Below are 23,314 nucleotides of genomic sequence, written 5' to 3' on the forward strand. Positions count from 1 at the left end.
CAAAATTAGTTTTTTTTTAATCAACATAATTCCCTTCAAGGGTGATACACTGATTATAGCAACCCTCCGACTTTTCGATACCATTTTTGTAGTACTATTTGACCTTTGCTACAAAATCGGCCTCAGTTTCGGCGATCACCTCTTCATTCGACGAAAATTTCTTCCCAGCAAGCATTCTTTTGAGATCTGAGAACAGGATCTGGGGGCCAGATCTGGACAATACGGTGGGTTAGGAAGAAATTCGAAGCCCAATTCATGGATTTTTGCCATCCTCTTAACTGACTTGTGACACGGTGCATCGTCTTGCTGAAGCAGCACTTTCTTCGTCCAATAACGCTATGTAACAGTCGCTGTTAATCGTCCTTCCTTTTTCAAGGTAGTCAATGAAAATTATTCCATGCACATCCCAAAATACAGACGCCATAACCTTGCCAGGCGACTGTTGTGTTTTCCCATGTTTTTAGCGGGTTTATCATGCGCAGTCCACTGAGATGACTGTCGATTGGACTTCGGAGTGAAATGATGGAGCCATGTTTTATCCATTGTTACATATGGATGCAAAAACTCGGGTTTATCACGCTTGATCATCTTCAAACACTGCTCCGAATCATCAACTCGTTGTTGTTTTTGGTCGAAAGTGAGCTCGCGCGACACCCACTTTGCACAGAGCTTTCTCATACCCAAATATTCATGAATTATATGATTTACACGTTCAGTTAATATTTTTAGAGTGTCTGCTATTTTATTCAATTTCAATTTTAGGGCATTCGAAATCATTTTGTGGATTTTTTAAATGTTTTCGTTGGTAACAACCTCTTTTGAGCATCCACTGTGTTCACCGTTTTCGGTGCTCATTTCACCACGTCTAAACTTAGCATACCAATCCTTAATAATTGATTTTTCTGGGGCAGCGTCCGGAAACTCGGGATCAAGCCAAGTTTTTGCTTCAACCATTGTATTCCTTCAAAAAGCGATATTTTATATATGCGAAATTCCTTTTTATTCATTTTTTTTTCACAATAACAAAAGCTTCACTCAAAATGCTATAATTCACAAACTAATGATCCGACAGCTGTCAAATTTATACACACATCTTTTGAGGGTTAGGACTAACTAAAAACATATGGATTTAATTCTATCGCCATCAAGGTGTAAGACCGGGGACTTTGCAATTGACCTGTTATTCATCAACTAGTTCTCAAGAAAATAGTAAAGTAAGATTAGTAAAAGGTAACTGATTCTTACAAACAGATTACTTTAAAATGTATAAAACATAAAAAAATCGAATAACATATGACCTACATACTTTCATTTATTCTCTTAAAACTTAGCTTAGCTTTGAAAATAGATAGTTCAGAAGGGCGCTTTCTACATATTTTGATTATTTACTTTCGAAAAGGGAAAACGCATAACAATCTTATCGAAAATTATGTAATGCTTTTGGTGATAAGAATAGGAGTGGACAAAAATAAAATGGAAAGACGTTACGCTATACCACAAAAATCTTTACTCGTCTAGAGTATTAGAAAGACAGACTGGGAAGTTTTGATGTACCCACCGTATAGTCTGGATCGGTTATCATCGTAGGTTATTTTTTCACGTGCTTAATATAATTTACATCATAAAATATATTTGTACCGATTCAAACAATTATTCTTGTTAGAAAAATTACCATGGAAACACAAATTCAAATACATACATATTTATAAACAAATATTTAATTATAATATTTGCATAAAGAGTATTAAAACTGATTACATTATATAAACCAGCGAACCTGCTCCCAGACAACAAGGAATTAACCTATAAAATTACAGTCAAATGTGTAGAATTAGTAAAGTTACTGATTTGACTTGAGTTAACAAGTAAGGGTTGAGCATAAATTAATATATCCAGGGAATAATAACTCGCTAAAGGAGAAATTTTGGAGCGCTAATCTATGTCGTTTTGGAAATAAAGTTTTTGTCTAATGAACATAAAGGGTAATGTAATTAGCGTTTAAGAGCTTCTGTCAAAGTTAGATTTGTTAAAAACAAATTGTTGCGTCAATTATTATTTAAGGAAATATTTTGTAATTTTTAACCATAATATTATATATAATGTCTTTTTTATTATATTTATAAGTTTTCCTAAATAGTGTAAAAACTTTGTTGTTTAATTAATATGGCGATTGTAAATCTTTTGGAAAATATCTATCATGAACATTAACAAAAGCAAGTAAAAAGAAGAAACTAACTCCTAGATTTATATTGTTTACTAGCGACCCGCCCCGGCTTCGCACGGGTGCAATGCTGATACTAAATTAAATACACTACAGAAAAAATATGAACGTTGTATATAAAAACATAGCGGCCCGCTCCGACTTTGCACGGGCATAAAATATATATGCCTATGTCACTCAATGAAAACATGATTAAAATCAATCCAGTATTTTTGGTTCATTCATTACTGCCCTTGGCCTGCACGCATTAAATTTGGAGTAAAACAATTCCTCTTCCCCTATACTTACTATGAAGATTTCCTGCTATCTTTGGAATATCTAAATTCATACAATTTTTATTACATTACACATTTTTAAACGCAAATTTTAAATTAGTAATATCTCCGAAAATATTTGTTTAATTTACATTCTGTAGGGAACCATATTGATCTATATTAATTGCACACTGTATTTAAGGTACTTAATTCGATAAGGATTAATGCCGTATTGCTTAAAATAGCTTCGTAAATAAGCCATTTTCTCACGTAAAAAGTAAACAATAAAAATGGTTAATGTGGGTTATCCCTAAAAGATAAACATATACCATCGCGGACTTTTTTGTAGACCTTTTTATGGTGTACAATACTGTAGTACATTAATTTGATCTAACTCGTAGGGTTAAGCAGCGTTTTTGCTAATTGCTAAATAAGCCTAAAAAAATAGGTTAATTTACGACATCACGTTGGAAACCTCTAAAATTAGCAATGTTGCCTTAGTATATTATGCATATTTTATACATATAAACCTTCCTCTTCAATCACTCTATCTATTGAAAAAAACCGCATCAAAATCCGTTGCGCAGTTTTAAAGATTTAAGCGCACATAGGGATGTAGGGACAGAAAAGGCGACTTTGTTTTATACTATGTAGTGATGAATTGGGAAAAACGTTATCTCGTTATCTTCATGTTGCTTTTTTCAAATTGAACTTGTAAATTTCAAACATAAATCGATATATCAATATATCGATATATCGTTTTCGATATTGTATTCGGTATTATATTACCATTATATTCGGTAACCATATTTCTAACAAACCTCTAAATGTAAGCACCAAAATGTATTAGACCTTTAAAATATATTACCAATTTTAAAGGTTTATTAGAAATAATTAAAAGGTTTTAGAAGAAATATTTTTGTTCGGCACCGCTATTATATGTAAAATTTTATCGAAATTTTGTCCCTTTTCTCGTGAAATCATAATTTTGCATCATAGAACTTAAATTTTTAAGTGAAGAACTGAATTAAGTAATAATCTAAAACCTATGGTCAAGCCAACTTTGAACTGTTAATCAGAATTTACAGAGTCTGTAAATATTAACAATCGGACCGGATATTTTTTCTGTTTCGTTTTCGGTTGGTTTCAGCAGTGACTCACAAATTGCAAGAGCCAATTTGAATTTCCAGTGCTAATCGAAGCTTATCACCTCTTCATTCAACGAAAATTTCCTGTCTATGAGAATTCTATTGAGATATGAGAACAGGAAATAGTCTCTGGGGACCAGATCTGGAGAATATCCTCTTAACTGACTTGTGACACGGTGCATTGTCTTGGTGAAGCACCACTTTCTTTTTCTTCAAATGCGGCCGTTTTTCGCAGATTTCGTCCTTCAAACGGTCCAATAACTATATGATAGTCGCTGTTGATGGGCCTTTCTTTATCAAGGTAGTCAATGAAAATTATTCCATGCGCATCCCAAAATACAGACGCCATAATCTTGCCAGTCGACTTTTGCTTTTCCCACGCTTTTGAACGGGTTCATCGTGTGCAGTCCACTCGGATGACTGTCAGTTGGACTTCAGAGTGAAATGATGGAGCCATGTTTCATCTATTGTCACATATCGACGCAAAAACTCAAAAAAAGGATTTATTACGCTTGATCATCTTCAAACACTACTCCGAATCATCAACTCGTCGTTGTTTTTGGTGAAAAGTGAGCTCGCGCGGCACCCACTTTACTCAAGGCATTCTCATACCCAAATATTCGTGAATGATATGATGTATATATTCAGTTGATATCTTTAGAGTGTCTGCTATTTCATTCAATTTCAATTTACGGTCATTCAAAATCATTTTGTGGATTTTTTTAAATGTTTTCTTCGGTTCAATCTCTTTTGGCGTCCACTGCGTTTACCGTCTTCGGTTCTCATTTTACCACGTCTAAGCTATGTTAGTATGCTAAGTATCCAACTTAGCATACTAATCCTTGATGGTTGATTTTCCTGGGGCAGTATCCGAAAACTCGACATCAAGTTATGTTTTTGCTTCAACTATATTTTTCCCCTTCAAAAAGCCATATTTTATCAACACGTAAAATTCGTTTTTATCGATTTTTTTCACAATAACAAAAGTTGCTTGACTCAAAATGCATTCACGCAATGATTCACGCAATGAATTCACGTCGGATCATTAGTTTGTGAATGAGCACGCATTCATGCAATGCTCATTCACAAACTAATGATCCGACAACTGTCAAATTTATACACGCATCTTTTGAGACTTAGGGCTAATCAAAAACATATAGATTTAATTATAGTAGCACCACCTATGTGTCACGCCGGGGACTTTTTAATTGAACGGTTACTTCTGTGGCTATGTCGCGAAATAAAGGATGTCGGCTTACAGCGATATAAAAAAATTTCATCTATTACTGAATTAAAATAAACAAACGATTTATGAGTTGTTATAAGCAGTCTTCATGCTTTGATGGGCTTGCGTTGCTCTATAGTATGGCTTCACTGAATATAAACCTAATTCTATTTATTATCATAAAAATATCGAAATCATTTATTTTCAGGCTCTTCTTTTATGCACATAAAATAAATATAACAAATATTCGAAACAAGAATAAATTAATTCACCAAAAAGGCTAAATAAACTTATATAAGTCTCATTTTATATACACTCCACATTTAAATCGTAATAATTCAATTAAAAAATAAGGGAACAGAGAGATGTAACACTAACAGAACAGAAAAATGTAACATTTTACCATTGCATCTTAATTTAACACACTATATAATTCAATGACCTTAATCCAATCTAATTGGTGGGCTTATAGTAGAAATATGTTTAACAATTTATATTTCTTTAAATATGATGTAGGAGGAAGGACGTTCAATACGTGGGAGTCAATCCGTTTGCTCTGGGTTACTTGGAATATAAACATAAATTTACTAATAAATAGAGAAACTGTTTATATACGTGGGTATATTATACGAATCTATTATTATTTAATGTAACATTCGTTATTCTAGCAAAAAAAGATATTTCAAGCAGGATTGCAATTACAAGTCTCTTTTATGAAAGCTATTTCTTTTCTCTGTTTCCTTAATAGAATATTTATTTTTATAGCGTTGTTGAAATTTAATAGTTAAACATATCTGAAAATTTATTGGTTGCAATTTATTAAATATCCTCATGTTCTTTCTTTGTTCAAATCTTGCTTCTTCTCAAATCCGTCTTTCAAATGAATGATTTTATTAGAAGGAACTGCTTTAACGTTGTGTTGTCTACTTGTTGAAATAGTTGAATCAAAGAGAGGAATAAAGTAGATAGAAATAAATATGTAGATAGTAGATATGGATATAGTAGATATGGATAAATAACAATAAATAAAACAATGAACAATAGTACAATTTTAAAACATTATATCGGAAATGTATCGAATGAAGAAAGGAACAAGGAAGAACAAACTGGGGTAGATAACTAATACTTTATACGTTCTCGCCCTAATACAAAATGGTTTTAGTAAACTACCTAAAAGATTTGTCTCACATGTAACTGTGTACATAGCTGATGAAAAATGAGTTTTGGACGTTGGTCGTCCATTTGGGTGATGTTCTGAAGATTCCCCATCGTTTTAGTAAAGAAAAACCAACCACTAGAAACACAAACAAACATTTTTATTGTGCATCTAATAATTCTATTAACTGAAAAATGATTGGATACCTTCCTAATCGTAGGAAATTTTACGAAACTTTTAAAATATTGCATATGTTAAACTAAAAATGAAAATACGTAAAAATTGATTACTTAAAATAATTGTGGACCGGGAAAAACTTTTTTAATTACAAAATTTCGTCTGCCGTCCGATATTTAAACTGTGCGCACATCAATTAAAATGTTTTATTGAAAACCGACTAAACGAATAACTCACATCGATTAAATTAAATTTCCAACAAACGCCGATGACCGAAAAGCTAAATTATTCCCCGGCTAAAATTTTCAATTGAGGCAAAATACTATATATAATTCGGTTAATTACGACGTGTAAATGTTATTTATCAATGTAATTACAACCAAACATAAAATGTGAACGGGCCCGTCTATGTTTAATTTAAATGCGGACTGAACTCGGCCTGATTGGGTAAAATATGACTTGATGTGTTCGTTTTATTCGACCGGTAATTGTCACTTTTAATCGATTCGTTAAATTTTCAATGAGCAGCCTCCATTAACTGATATCTATCAGTGATTATTGGATATCAATTTAATACCGGAACGAATACAAAACATGTCATGTTGTTTATGTTGCAGCCTCGAGCGCTAAACAGATTCTCTATTGAAATAAAATGTTTAAGCAAACAGCAGATACAGGAGGATAGTCCAATTTATTAACGTATGTGATGCTTTTATTCATATCATATACTGATATTTTACCATTTATATCAATATATCTTACTAGTTAATATCCGAATGCCCCTCTAAGTACATGATAAAATCGACCTAATCCCTGGATTTTTAATTCATACTTACTTCATAATCAAAATTAGACAAAGTATTGGGAATCTAAGATTCTAATCTAACTTGTTAAATATTTTATTTATATTTAATTACACCTGCCTAATTTACAGATGAGTTTCAAGTAACTCATCTTTTTCTTTCTAAATAGGTACTATCATCTTACTGTTACTCAACTTACACCAGGATGACATTTAGTATATTTTGAAACAACTTGATGAAAAATGAACGTAATTTAGGAAACATATATTTACGGAGAAAATAAATGCTCTTAAATTATTTAAAAAAAAAATGATAATGCTGCCGTATGAAACTATCTCAATTCTTTGTCAATGAGTAAATTATAATTTAATATTTCATTATTATTTTATTATTGCATAACTATATAGATCAAATCAAATAAAACCGCATATAATTACTTATTTTCATATATATGACATATATTATATTAATTAAGCAATTTATTAACACTTAATTTTGTATCAACGACTCTCAAATAATTCTATTTTTTTGGGTTGTATTTCTGTTATTTATGGTGTCATTAAACACTGTCCCACAATAGATAAATGAAAACTGTTAATGTATTTTCTACTGAACGATTATAATCAGAGCGTGCTAATTTAATTTATAGCTACTATTACCATAAAACGCTCAACTATGGGCATTTATATTACTTAGTTGTTACCTAAGCTAATTGGAATTTGATAAATAGGTTAATTATATCTATCGATGCTCTAATAAAATATATGTATATCTAATAAATTTATGTTATTGTTATAAAGAAACCGTAATTAAATTTCTTTATATTATATTATAGAATTATAGAAAAAATAAAAAAAGAAAAGTACTTTGAGGTCGGTGCCGAACCCAAACAGTTATATTAATTTAGATTTGTATTATTGGTAATTTAATTTTTTGTATGTGTTACAAAATTATATTATTATTTTTGTATTGTTTAGGCTTGGCAGCGACTTCAAAGTAGCCGGTTCTTCAAAGTTGGTAGTAGTTAAAACAATATTGTAAATAAATAAATAGGTTTAGGTATATATTAAACTAAAGTGTGTATTTATATTAGAATATAAAATGCGTGTAGTAGATAGATAAAATAAGGTTTTTGTTCATTTTTAATTACTTATTTCGATTATTATGTACATATTTTGTTTAAATTTTTTTTTAAAATATAAGTGAATTCCTAAGGTTCTAACTGAACAACAACAAACAGTTATTGTCCCCGCCGGGAATCGAACTCATGGCCTTCGCTTGGGAGCAAAACGCTTTAACCATTACACCATAGAAGCAGTTGCCTACAATATTTGTACGAGGTCTTATTTGCTATATTTAGTGCTTGAAAAGCAAACTGAATGGCTTTTGCACTGAACGACTTTCGATTTTCCTTCACATCAGCTCAGCAATAATATTACTCCCAAATATGTGATTATTTTAGATAAAAGATATGTCAAAACCCAACAAATCCTGATTTAGTTCCAATGGGCCTGCCTCGGAAGTGCACTTCTTCGAATAAAAGAAAATTTTGAAAATCGGCCCTCAGTTGACGGAGTAATCGGCGAAATACATTAAAATATATACAACCGAACATATTACCTCCTCCTTTTTCGAAGTCGATTAATAATATTGTAATACTTTAATGAAGTCATACTGAAACACACTTGAAAGGTGGAGTTATTCGTTTACTCAGTCAGAAATTGCACAGTTGTGCTTTAGCCATAAAATTGAGATTCGAGAACTTCATTTTTGTCATAGTTTGCTTTTTTAGTTCTCAAAATAGAAAAATTAAACGCAGTCTTATCAATAATTGGGTCGTACTTTAAAATAAAGTATTTAGTGGGAATAAATTCCCTTTGAAATGCATAAAAATCGAAATTACTTTTTCCCCATCAAATATATTCGTATATGTAGTATTTATCTATATCACTTCGAATTTATTTTATTGTCTGCTGGTCTAGATTTATTTCAAACATAAATTAGAAATAAATATCGCAAGAAGTCCGAATTTATTAAAAAATATATTTTATAACTTCCAAGTAATTTACTGTTACGTAAATCCTATGATACCCGATGCGCTTTCTTTCCGTCTTCCTTAATCGGCTAAATAACTCCATCTAAATCCAATTGGAACAAACATTTTTCCGGGTCACCACTCCCCCAAATTCCATTAATGAGGGGAAAAATAAGAAAACGAGAAATATGACCGGTTCGTTAGGATTGGATTTGTACAACGTGTATCGACTTAGATATTGTAAAGGTCGCAAGAAATAGTTTCTCGTTTGGATTTTGCGATAGATATTCATTATGCCATGTAGTTAAAATAAAGGTGTCGTGGTTTTGCCTGTTTTGACACGGAAATTCTGCTTTTTTATTACATATATAATTTTAAGGAAAATCTGTCCACCTATTAAACTTGAAATTGTGAATATATTGGACTTACTCTTAAAATAGAACTATTAACTTAGATCGTCGCATTCCAGAAATCGTCCAATATACCGTCATATTTTCCTCGATGTTACACTCTTATCTAGAAACAACAAAATTATAAATAATGCTAGACATACATTTATAATAATGCCCCTTGCAGAACTGTTGAAATTATGATGATATCAAAATCTAGTAAAAATATAAGTAAAGTGGAATGACAGTGCCGTTTTTCATTATTACCTGTTCTGGGTTCACGGATAATATGGCTGTGTGTATGGAGGATGGACGAAATGGAATAGTGATAATTATATTATGTGACCGTTATTTATAGACGTTATAAATATGTGATAAAATATAAATAGACAAAGATAGAGGGCATGGGAGCGTTACCTGTAAAGAAGCTTGAGCAGGAGATGATGACATATCTGAATGACTGAACGATGGTCAGTGATCAAAGAACCTTTCCATGATATCCGAGATCAACGACTCGAGGTTGCCAGATCTTTGTTATCGTTTACTGGATGTCATTGTTGGTACCTCGCAGGTGTTCAACATCTGGTATAATCTTTTCTGGGTATTTTGTAGACCGCTATTCTAAGATATTAAGTTTGACATATCTCAAGGTCGCTACATGGAGAACATTTCGAAAAATCAGTTCTAAAATGCTTAAAACCTATTATAGAGCAAAGAAAAGTTTGGTTTGAGAAATGCCCACTAAACATTTAACTAAGTCAAAATCACTTATATATTTAATTGAAGTCTCTATAAAATAGTGCGCACCCTGCTGTCTTTCTCTATATTGCGCAGCCTTTTAACATAGTTTGCTATAAAGACCTACTATATAAAATAAACTCGTATGTCCCTTTTTGCTGTATAAGTCAATAAAATTAAAGTATTGAACTGTAGGGTACTACTAGCAATTCTAACATAGATATCCTCCAGTGGTTCCAGAATAAAGCGTCGCGAGTACGTATATATATATATATACGTATATATATATATATACGTATATATATATATATACGTATATATATATATATATATATATATATATATATATATACGTATATATATATATATATATATATATATATACGTATATATATATATATATATATATATATATATATATATATATATATATATATATATATATATATATATATTACGTTATATATTACGTGTCTAACAAACTGATTCAGCGCGATATCCCCGTAGAACCTATAACAAGTGTGATTCGGAGTGTTAGTGCGAAGTACTCTGAAGGCTATTAGTTCATCCCAATACAATCGCCAAACAGTTAAATGTGCGCGATGACAGTGAAATGCGCAGGTTCAAACGCAAACTACCATATGAACTGATTAATAGACACACAGACTGATATTTAATAATCTCTAGAATAAGTTAGAATAGTTTTTAGAACAAATTCGGATAGACTTTAAGAGATACGACGTTAATAGACTTTTAAGTTGGAATAGTATCTACAATTAGATTTAGATTATAAGTTGTACAGTAGATTACTTTCTGAAGTGATCTTCTACATGTCAGGATAATTATAATATATAACTGAAATCATATAATAATACTTATTGCCCACGGACAGATTGCTTACATTCAAAGAGATTAATAAAAGAAAAAAATATATGTCCCTATGAATTTCTACCTTCTCTTAAAATGTTATTTGATTAACCGATATCATGTTTAAAACCGTGAACATATTGTGATATCAAATTGACGCCACGGAGTTAACATATCTTCCTTCAATATTATATAGCACAATACCACTCCTTTTCTGATGATACTGCAATATTAGCGGTAGCAGAGCAATATCCAATCTACTTTTGATAAACTTATCATGTAGACTAAACATGGAGAATTAAATTAAAGAAGTTCACGATCCTAACATGTTTTCATTAACGGCTTTCACATTCCATATACCAATACAGAAAAATGCTTTAATATAATCTTCTGGATGCCAAGCTCAGATGAAAAAAGCATATACAGGATATGCTGGTGGAATATGTTGGTTGCTTGGCCGAAATTCCGAGTCATCAATTTACAACAAGCTTATTTTATATAAGCTAATACAAGTATAAAGCTACGGGATTCCGTCCAATATCCTAGTGATTCAAAGGTTCCAAAATAAAGTGCAGAAGTATATTGTGAAAACGACTTTGTAAGTAGGTTTTTGAGACCTCCATCACGACGAATGGAGAGGATCTGAAATTGAGATGGTCATGAACTTTCTCGGGAAACCACTGACCGGCGACCGTCCGAAGCGTGAAGATGCCTAATATGCATAGTGTTTTACTGCATACTGCATTAGACGTCTCAAACAAAGAAAACCATGTAAAAAAGTAAACTTTAGTAGAAAAAGTCTTAACAATAGTTATTGCCGGCTTGGTGGCGCAGTGGTAAAGGCAACAGGACGGTTCTCCTACTGTTGCGATAGCCGCGGGTTAGAATCCTGCTGGGACATGGTCGTAAATTTTCGTTTGTGATTGTTTAATATTTATGATTGTCCTAGGCAAGAGTGCAAAATCCCACAAGGAAAATGATCCTAGTCACGCCAGTAACCAGGCGTGGTAAGACCGGATGTCCTCTGGGATGATTTCTAAATTGATCACTCGCCAGTCGGTAGGCTCAATGCCGAGGACCGTGATTTCGGAGCCCACGTTAAACTGTAGGTCCAGTCCAATTATACCCATAATTGGTAAAAGGAGACTTTAAAATATATTTAAAAAAAGAAACTAAGAGAACTTAGGCTAGTAAGTTAAAACAGTGAAAAATTAATCGTTAGTTTTATGCTAGTACCCTAGTATAAAACGGCGGGATTTGAACCCGTGGATATCGCAGCAATAAACTGCACCGTCTGGACACTGCAGATACCAAATCAAGCAAATCTGTTTCTGCAAATATTTGAATTATTTACATTGAATTTTTTAATACTTAAGTTTAAACACAATACATTAGGTTTTCCTTTAATGAGGAAAGGAAAAAAGTATAAAATTACAGTTTCGATAACATCAGGTTTCGACAACGTGAATAAATATAAATGCTTTAACTAGAATACGGGATAATTACTGTTTTTTGGGCAATAGCTTGTTGTTTAATTCGGTGTGTTTGTTCGGTAATGTTAGTTTCTACTGCGTACAACCTAAATAAAGGATTTAGTAAGGGGGTGTGTACGTTCGGATTTATGGATACCGTACTACTCCTAAGGGATGAAGTTTAATTTTGAATCAGGCTGTTTGCTTATAATTTCGTGCTTGTTTAATTGATCCGTTAGCCGAGTAGAAACGACTCGACCTGTATTGTTTGCTTCTGAAATTTTAAACACACCTAAAAAAAGAATGCTAATAAAGACAAATTTAGTCATAGATAAATTATTATAGGATATTAAACTAAGACAATATTGCATCTTTATTTAATTCTAGGGCATATATTGTTTGCCTTAAGATTAGTTCTTAAACCTACGAGATTACTTATACAGCGTGTCCAGTAGAAAAGTCCAATTTAAATTTGTAAAAAATATCTGAGTTCTATGTGTTCTTAGACTCATACGTCTATTCCTCTAAATTGTTTCAAATTATCTTAATTTTTATAGACAACTTTAACTTAATTGGTCATTACTTCCATTTTCGAAAGCTCTCTGTTATATTTAGCATAATAAGTTCTTCTTTTCCTATTTTAGCATATATCTTACCATTTATTTTATTATATCTGTTACATGCTCACTATCTTCAATATTTGGGTAAATGTATTTTTCTTATAATCTTTGTGTTTAATCTCCTATAGCTAATTTTGCATAATTTCTTGTTTTATATATTATGGGTTTTGCAAAAGATCTTCCTTGATACACATAATTTATTTAATTTTATGTGTTTCAGATATCATCACTATTACATTGCCTTCGTCCACAATCGAACTTTTTTACTATAATATATTTTTTAATTATATTTTGTGCATTATTATCCGACTTACTTAGTAAGCAAAAAGTTTTGTCTGGCTTTTTGTCTCTCAATAATTCTCGATAAAAATAGGGTTTAATATTTAAAAGGAAATGAAACACTGGGACAATCCAATTTGTATCAAACAGATTATCCGCTATCAAATTTCATGATTTGCTCCAATCAACAAAAAATTATATATTACCAGCTATCAAAAACCTCTGAAACAATTAAAATATTGTAGAGAAAGTGCTTTAGAAAATAAAGAAACATATTTAAGTTGAAAGCCTTTTTCGAATGTGTTAATTATGATTAGAAATAATAGAAAAAATACAGTAATATTATGTAGAAGTTAGTAAGGAAAATCTCATATTAGGACCCAAATTACAGTATACTAAATTAAAAAGAATACTATTTTCATACACATATCACAATCCTTGAAATTTGATATCAGTCATACAAAAACTTAGTTAATAATTATTTTTCGGTTTCAGGAATCTCATCTCTAAAATCCATGGTAATAAAAGTTCCGGAAGCGGTAAAATCTGGAGACACTGTCACTCTAACTTGCGAATACGATCTTGAGAACGTCGCATTGTATTCAATAAAGTGGTATTGGAATGACGAAGAGTTTTATAGATATATCCCCAAGGAGTCCCCACCATTCAAAGCGTTTCCCGTAAAGTTGGTCAATGTTGATGTAAGTACTCATCTTTTGTTAACATTTTCTATTCTTGTTATTGTGCTGATTTTATATACACATGATGCGGCTATAACGCCATAATAGAAAAATCGGTACTAAAATAAAGTATAAGTAAATCTCCAAAGTGTATATAAAAATTTCCAGCTAGTGCATTATTACTAGGATTAAATATAATATATATATATATATATATATATTTGTTTCTTTTATCAATATACAATATTATAACAACATTAAACAATGTTTGAGGCATAGCCACATTAATCACATTATCACTAATAAAATATAAATAAATTACTCATTTTTTCGAATTTATTTCCTCCGCTTTCGGTTTTAGCTAATATTTTCTTCAGTCTTTAAATTATTGACACTTGACACTCCATGCAGATCTAGCGCCGCTTCTAAAGAGGCTCTTTCCTTAAGTCTTTGTTTAATTCTAATGTGTTTCTTTGTTCAGTTTTTTCTTCCATTTCAAACTCCTGTCTTTTTTGCCATTGGTCACTATTGCTGAATGGCTTGTTCCCTTGTTCTGTTCGTTTTTTTGTGTACGTGTTAAAATATTTAGTATTATCTTTATCTAGGTCCATTGTTACATTTACTGTTTATTTTCTAGGTGCTCTGTAACTATTTTTTTGTTTCCTTTTTTTACACATATAGATAATAGAATTTTTACAACATATCATATAAAGCAGACATCTTAAGCAATTAATATGTCCTCCAACGCAAGTGGTGCTACTATAATAGGTCAATTGAATTCCCCGGCCTACCATAGTAAAACTTTTTTTTTGCAAAATTAGTTTTTTTTATTCAACATAATTCACTACAAGGGTGATACACTGATTATAGCGACCCTCCAACTTCTCGAATTCATTTTTGTAGTACGATTTATTTTTTGCTTCAAAATATGCCTCAGTTTCGGCCTCTTCAATTCGAAATAGTCGCTGGGGGCGTGCGTGGCACATCTGGAGAATACGGTGTATGAGGAAGCAATTCGAAAAGCCCAATTCATAGATTTTGGTCATTGTTTTCACTGACTTGTGACACGGTGCATTGTCTTAGTGAAGCAGCACTTTCTTTTTCTTCAAATGCGGCCGTTATATGTAATAGTCGCTGTTGGTGATCCTTCCTTTCTCAAGGTAATCAATGAAAATTATTCCATGCGAATCCCAACATACAGACGCCATAACCTTGCCAGCCGACTGTTGCGTTTTCATACGCTTTGGAGCGGGCTCATCGTATGCAGTCCACTTGGATGACTGTTGATTGGACTTCGGTGAAATAATGGAGCCATGTTTCATCCATTGCCACATATCGACGCAAAAACTCGGGTTTATTACGGTTGATAATCTTTAAAAACTGCTCCGAATCATCAACTTGTCGTTTTTTCTGGTCAAATGTTGCTTCACTCAAAATGCTATGATTCACAAACTAATGATACGACAGCTGTCAAATTTATACACGCATCTTTTCAGAGTTAGGGCCAACTAAAAAACATATTTTTGTAGGGCCATCTATGTGTCAGGCCTGGGACTTTTCAATTGACCTGTTACATTATAGGACGAGATTAAGACAACACTGTGTATTCTGAGATATCAGTCTGGTTTCTGGTGACAGTATGTGGCGAGTCCTGCATTTAATTTAAAATGGTATCCTTTAGATTAGTCTAGTTTGCATCCGTCAAAATAGAATAATTTTCAAGTAAAATAAATCTTATAAACATATATAAGAACATTCTATGGATAGAACTTAATTGTTCTTTTTCATTTTTAGTGGTACAAAATAAGTTATATCACGCCCAGCTGACTTATAATAAAGATAATTTAAAAAAATACGGGAAAGACGCTCCATTTGTATAAAACGGAATATTTATTATCTGTCTCTTCCCTTCTGAACAATACCTCTTACATAACATATGTTTTGGTGAATTAGTGATATTCCCCAGACACGGCGTTACTGTTATATTACAGCTTACACCAAGAACACGAATTCTTTATTGCATGGTAAAAAACGAAATGAAAAATAAGGAAGCTGCGCATCATTCTCCTAATATATTTTAAATTTATTATAAAGAGGTTTTACATATTTCTACTTTTATTGCGAAATAATTTTTTGTGTATACAAATAATTTCTAAAATATGTAATAAAATGATTTTTAATAAACATTTTTTTAAGCAAATACTACCACTTTTTATATATAGTAGTTGAATCAACACGAAATGTATAACACATTTTCCCACCAAACCAATGGAAGTATATCCATCAAACATCAAAAAGATTTTGATTTGAAGAACCGTGTGAAGGTTTAGAGATAAACTAACTATAGTCTATTCAAGGTTTTTTTAGTAATTCGTCATGGATATTTGTGTCAAAGTCATAACCTTGCAATATTGCCGCAACTCTGAGTTTTATTTCATTTTGGCTTTGACATACAAGAAAAAATCCACCTAATTAACAATTGTTTATCTGAGAAACGTATTTTACTTTCATTCGAAAGCATATTTACTTTTTACGTTTAGTTCTTGTTTCCTTCGAAGTTCATGATTGAGATGTCTAAAACATGTTCATGATTCCATCATTTAGCAATTACTTCCTTTGTATGTCTTATCGAGATCATCCAAACTGAAGGTGTATGGTTGACAAGGCGTCCTGCCACATATCCAAACAGTTTTTGATGAAATATCCTTATCATCCAGCAATATATCTACAATTAACTATGAATAAATATAATAACCAACAAAACCCAATTGAATGCTATTGTAATCTTTACCTTTTTCCATCAATTTTTATTGCCTTTACACTTTTTTTGTTATTGTCTTGCTAAGAGTGCCACAATGAAATATTCAAGTTTCTTATATTATTTTATACCTTCAATTGAATTCTTTTTAAGTTAATGTCTGGAAGTTCCATTAAACCTTTACACCATTTAAACCCTATTCCCTGTAAGAGTGTATGAAAGGATGTCTTACATTCCTTAAAAAGTTACATGTCCCTAATTCTTTTATGTATACTTTCCAAACAGACAATTTTCTCTAAAATAATTTTATTAAATTATGTTTATATCGATTTGTACTTACTGTTCTTATACTTTTCGTATATTTGGTCTCGAATAGAGCCAATATCAAAATGGTAAAGATTCGTCACCCACTTTGTATGTAGATGGGTATTCTTGGGTGAATCTAACGTATTATTCATTTTGTAAGCAATGTTATTCACAGTACTCACAGTAATATTTAGCACGCCAGCAACCCGCTATAAATATTTTCAATAAAATTGTAGGACTTATATTATTTAATATCCTCAATAATTACCTCTCTAACGGAATTTACCGGCAAAAGAGGGCCTCCGTTATCTCGTTCCTTTTCGAAATAACCTATTAAAGCCGCAATCAACTTGTGACCTTGAATATCTATTGTTTTCGGCATTTTCAAACAAACTAATATGATATATTACGGAGTGTCTTAAAATTTATCAAAATAAAGGGCTAAAATAATGTTTAGGGGTTTATCACATATAATTATAATAATAATAACTAATATTTTGCATAATTTAGCATACATCTGACAACCGGACGACGACCAGCTGTCAGACGTATGCAAAATTCTTTAAATAATGATAAGAGGTTTTAACTCTTACCTATAAATTATTGTGGCTGTATAATTAACTGTAGTTTTTAGATATATTATAATGTCAAAATAAATTATATTTTATTTTTTTCAATGATTTTTGTTCAATTATTTTATTTAGATTAGAATTTTGTTGTATGTCAAAGCCAAACTGAACTAAAACTCAGAGTTGATGCGGCAACATTGTAATGTTTCAACGTCACAAATATCCATGACGCATTACTAAAAAAACTTTGAATACACTATATATATTGAAAACTAATTGTAATTTGTATGCCATATGGCTTTAAATTTTAGAAAATGCTTAACCGATTATATAAGAGAACAAAATTAACGAACTCATCATGTCACGGTATTTCATTTAAAATGTGTTTAAAAATGGTAAGTTAATATATAAGTCATATCCAGTGTTTTTGTTCAGCTTGAACTCTTGAAAATTATTACAAACAAAATCGTAAAAAAGCTGAAAAAACGTTATAATGGAAAAAATCGCTAGGAGCTTTTTAAAATTGAAATTTAATAATTTATATGGAAGTTAGAGCTATAAGGCGAAACTCTGGATTAAATTACATCACGTCCTCCTGAAAACAACCGGGATTATTTGAATTATTTTTATAGCCAGGACTAAACCCTATGATGTTAGTACATTATATATATAAAAATATTGTTTTAAATAATGATTTATTATTGAAACAATTCTTAATTGATTATATAATATTATATTATAAATAAATTATTAGTTAAACTCTGAAATCTAAAATATTTTTAATAGTATTGCTATCAGACTTTCTTATTCAAACCCGATTGATTTAAACTGACAAATGAATAACAATTGAAGACTGATCAAAGTGTGTCGTAATACGTAAAAGATTATTTGATAATTATTTAGTGTGTTGTAGTATGTTGCGCTATTCTGTTGAAATTAAAATTAATTCAAGTTCATATCACTACATAGTATAAAACAAAGTCGCCTTTTCTGTCCCTATATCCCTAAGTGCGCTTAAATCTTTAAAACTACGCAACGGATTTTGATGCGGTTTTTTTTCAATAGATAGAGTGATTCAAGAGGAAGGTTTATATGTGTAATACATGCATAATATACTAAGGCAACATTGCTAATTTTAGAGGTTTCTAACGTGATGTCGTAAATTAACCTATTTTTTTAGGCTTATTTAGCAATTAGCAAAAACGCTGCCTAACCCTACGAGTTAGATCAAATTAATGTACTACAGTATTGTACACCATAAAAAGGTCTACAAAAAAGTCCGCGATGATATATGTTTATCTTTTAGGGATAACCCACATTAACCATTTTTATTGTTTACTTTTTACGTGAGAAAATGGCTTATTTACGAAGCTATTTTAAGCAATACGGCATTAATCCTTATCGAATTAAGTACCTTAAATACAGTGTGCAATTAATATAGATCAATATGGTTCCTTACAGCATGTAAATTAAACAAATATTTTCGGAGATATTACAAATTTAAAATTTGCGTTTAAAAATGTGTAATGTAATAAAAATTGTATGAATTTAGATATTCCAAAGATAGCAGGAAATCTTCATAGTAAGTATAGGGGAAGAGGAATTGTTTTACTCCAAATTTAATGCGTGCAGGCCAAGGGCAGTAATGAATGAACCAAAAATACTGGATCGATTTTAATCATGTTTTCATTGAGTGACATAGGCATATATATTTTATGCCCGTGCAAAGTCGGAGCGGGCCGCTATGTTTTTATATACAACGTTCATATTTTTTCTGTAGTGTATTTAATTTAGTATCAGCATTGCACCCGTGCGAAGCCGGGGCGGGTCGCTAGTTTACGATAAGTTAGTATGTAGCTTATTTTAGAAATAATTTTCAAATTTATGTTTTCAATTTAATATGGAAATGAATCATAATTCAAACTGATTTTCTATGTTCTAAGTTCTTCGTTCTTAAAGTTCTTTGCTATTAAAACGTTACTACTACTTAAAACATATTATTACCTAATCCATTTCTCAATTTTTCAAGTCTGTAATCTCAGTATCAAGTATGAACCTTGTAATATTCTGAAAAACAGCAAAAAATTATTGTTTAGTTTTTATTGTCTGCACATTAGAATAAAAATGTTATTTCTTAAAATGACGTAGATTCAAAGTGATAAATTTGGCTCTCTTTTTTAGATATTTTAAGTAATAAAAAGAGCATTCCAAAATAGACATTCGCGTATATATCCAAGATCCATATACAAGTAAGATTTCCATTAATAGGAAGGTTTATTAATTATGAAGTTATTTTTATCACAACATGAAATTCGTTTTTTGAGTTTAGAGAATCGTCAAAAGGCTAACAGTGCGTGTTAGACGCATAAAATAATGAACAGAACAGAACCATATGAGATGACAAAAGAACCATGTGAGATGAGTTTTAAATGATGTCACAGAAAAATAGTTCCATATATCTTAGTTCTCCATCACAATATTAAGAAATATTGGTATATAAATTGAACTTGGACAGTGGGAAAAAGTCATAAAGAACAGGACTGCTATGTTTACATTTATTTATTACGCATAGATATAGGAAATTCTAATTTCAGACTTCCTGCAAACTGAACCCAAATTTCAAATTATGCAAATGGTTTCCGAACTTTATTTATCCAATATTATACTCTGTTGATTTATAAAAAAATGTTCGGAATGCAAAAACTTTCTCTCCAATAACCCCTTATAAAGATGCTCCCGAATTGATGTTTATTTAACCGATCCAGAAAGTAATATTTGATCCCTTTGGATATTTAAAGAATATTCCCGTGGATAGAAAAGTTATTTTTTTATTAGAATTCGTATTATGATTGGAAATTTAAGTAGTCGTTTGAAGATCAATAGTTAGAGATATATAATTATAGGATGGGCCATCTCATTTATTTAAATTTGATAGCGATGTTACAACTGCAAATATTTTTATATGACTAATATTTTTGAAAAACAACTTCATTTTAAACGGGCGATTATTCATTCAAGGGATATTCTGGTGTTCTTACAAACTAACAAAACCTTTATCTTTAAACATCTCACTCATCACATATATCAATCTGACATAAACGCGCTATTTCTTATTTTGAGTACCCAGGGCCGTACCAGTAGCACGTTATAATATTTATACAAAACATTTAAACAAATTTCAAGTAAACTGTTTATCCTTAACTTAAGATATTATGTTAATTATGTTGAAAAATATAGTTTCCGGAAAAAAGCTTTTAAAATTTCTGCGAGCGTAGCTCTAAAAAGAACTTAATACTCCAATTCGGTTAATCAGCAATCCTTGATACATACGTTGACCCTTCAGCGTTACATTTAACACTTTTGGAGGTCTTTCAGCTAAAGGAACTGTTCTAGCTTCTAAAAGCAGCAGAAACTTATAGTTCAGTTTAAAGTCTTGTGGTATTTTCTTTTAATTAATAATGATTCATTGATTCATTACTGGTCGTTTCCGACTAACCTACAATTTATCTTTGTGATAACATAAATCTTGGTATATAACTAGGAGGACCAATCGGCTCTATCTCAGTCTCTGGTGAAATAATGTTTATACATGCCACTGCTGTATGTCCTACTCTGGTGGTATCCAAAAGTTGCAATAGTTCAATTTTCTCATAAGAATGGAGTCTTTCCTCATACCTCCTTGCAATTTTCTTGAGTTCCTGACTGACTGTGGGTATGTGAAGGTCCCGATGACAATACTTCTCAGGACTTTGTTCTGAAGAATTTGTATTTTGTTTATATTACTCTTTCGGTATATATGTGCTTGCAGCCAGGGCAAGAGTGGAGAAGTTCACAGAACTTGTACCGAATAAGGTATGGACAATGTTCTCAAGTTATTCTGGTCAATTGAATAAATTAAAAATATCACTAACTCCGTATGTCCATATCGGTTACAATAATTGCTTATTCAATAGCATTTTATTATGTACTGATAAATGTGATTTTCTTCCAATTAGCCAATACACTTTCCTATGTTGCAATTGCAGTTCTTTCCATTTCTTCTTTATATGTTCCTTCCAGCGAAGTTTTACATCAAGATTCATTCCGAGATGAATGTTTAGGGTAAAATGATGAGGCTCGGTGAATGGAGGTAAATCGAAATGATACAGTGGTGTTTACATGATGTGACCGTTATTTATTGACAATATAAAAAATGAGAAAAATACAAAGATAAAAAGGATGGCAGCGGAGTTACCTGTTGACGAGACTTGGGCAGTCGATGGTGGCACGTCTTAACCGAACGAGGGTTGAGCACTGAAATGACCGAAATACCCTTCAGTAATATCCCAGATAAACGTCTCGGGGTTGCCGCCAGCTATTCGGTGTCGGGTTCCAATTGGCACCCCGCCCGTGTTCAACATCTGGGATTATATTTCTGGGTATTTTGTAGACCGTTATTCCACGATGTAAAATTCGACATGCCTCAATTCGCTACAAATGTATGTCGTATAACAGACTTTCTGGAGGGTCTAATACTCAACTGGCCAAGCAAAACCTAATTTTTTTAATTGTAAACATAATAATAATAATACATAATGTTAATTAAATCATAAAATGAGTTTCTGGGGTCCTCCCTTCCCCTTCTTAGATTAAAGACTCGATATCTTTTAAAGAATAAATTGCTGTATGGGTGGATATTTCAAAAGTCATCTTAAAAAATATATATCGGCATTAGAGGAATTTTCAGTATTCATTTAATTGCTTTTCGTTCTGGGGGAATGCGGCGTGAAAAAAGCCTTTAATAATCTACCATTTGCCACTCACTACGTAGAATCCACATTGTCTCACTCAGTTTTTGTCTTCTCGAAAAATGCACGTAATTACTATGTGCGGCACGAACGAAAGCCAATAAAATAGCAAGGCGTGAGCGCGGATGTGCTTTTAAAATAATGTAACTATTGTATTTAAAGGAATAATCGTTTTAAATGCAGTCTCGCCATGCTATGTTACTCTCTACTAAATCCGAACGTGATATTTTCTAGTAATATTTACATGCAAGTTCATAATATCGGATAAAAAAGAGTAATCGACGTTTTTTTTTAATCCAATAGTTTTAAATTTTTTCAAATAACATACAAAAGAACAGTGGAATGACTTATAATAAATTAAAATATTAAACTGTGATGTGTTTAAGAATGAAAAATATAAAAGGCTAGGAAGTTTATTGAAAAACAAATTGATGTCACGATATTTTAACTTTCCCGGTTACTCATATCTGCACTATTACTTTCCGAATTGTAGTAGCTAATTGACTAATGTAAGTCTACGTTTCGCAATAATCAAAATGCATCTTCTTCGGGTTACTCTATATTCAGGTTTGTGATAGGCGCCAGCATAGCTCTATTGCAATTAAGTCTACTTAAAAATGATATTTCGAAAATTTCTAAAAATGAAAGGTATCTAGCAATATCACAACACAGCAGAGCTCTTTTATATTTTGATCAATTATAAGCAAATATACCTAGTTGTCATACCAATTCAAAAAATATATATAATTGCAAGGACGTTTGATAAAATATAATAAAATTAATATTAAATAAAATATGAAATCCTAACACTATGTGCGTATAAAACTAAG

General features: G+C 31.4%; 1 protein-coding gene across 1 annotated transcript in view; it reads left to right on the forward strand.

Annotated features, from left to right (window-relative positions):
- Positions 1–23,314, forward strand: part of LOC143190888 (uncharacterized) — a 161,364-nt gene that overhangs the window by 89,429 nt on the left and 48,621 nt on the right. Inside the window, exon 3 of the mRNA XM_076395461.1 lies at positions 13,880–14,085. Coding sequence (XP_076251576.1) covers positions 13,880–14,085 — 206 coding nt within the window. The remainder of the gene's footprint in view (positions 1–13,879; positions 14,086–23,314) is intronic.

Source organism: Rhynchophorus ferrugineus, unplaced genomic scaffold (genome assembly GCF_030347505.1).
Source record: "Rhynchophorus ferrugineus isolate W39M unplaced genomic scaffold, kcgeb_rfMv2 rfM2, whole genome shotgun sequence".
In the NCBI taxonomy this organism is placed as follows: domain Eukaryota; kingdom Metazoa; phylum Arthropoda; class Insecta; order Coleoptera; family Curculionidae; genus Rhynchophorus; species Rhynchophorus ferrugineus.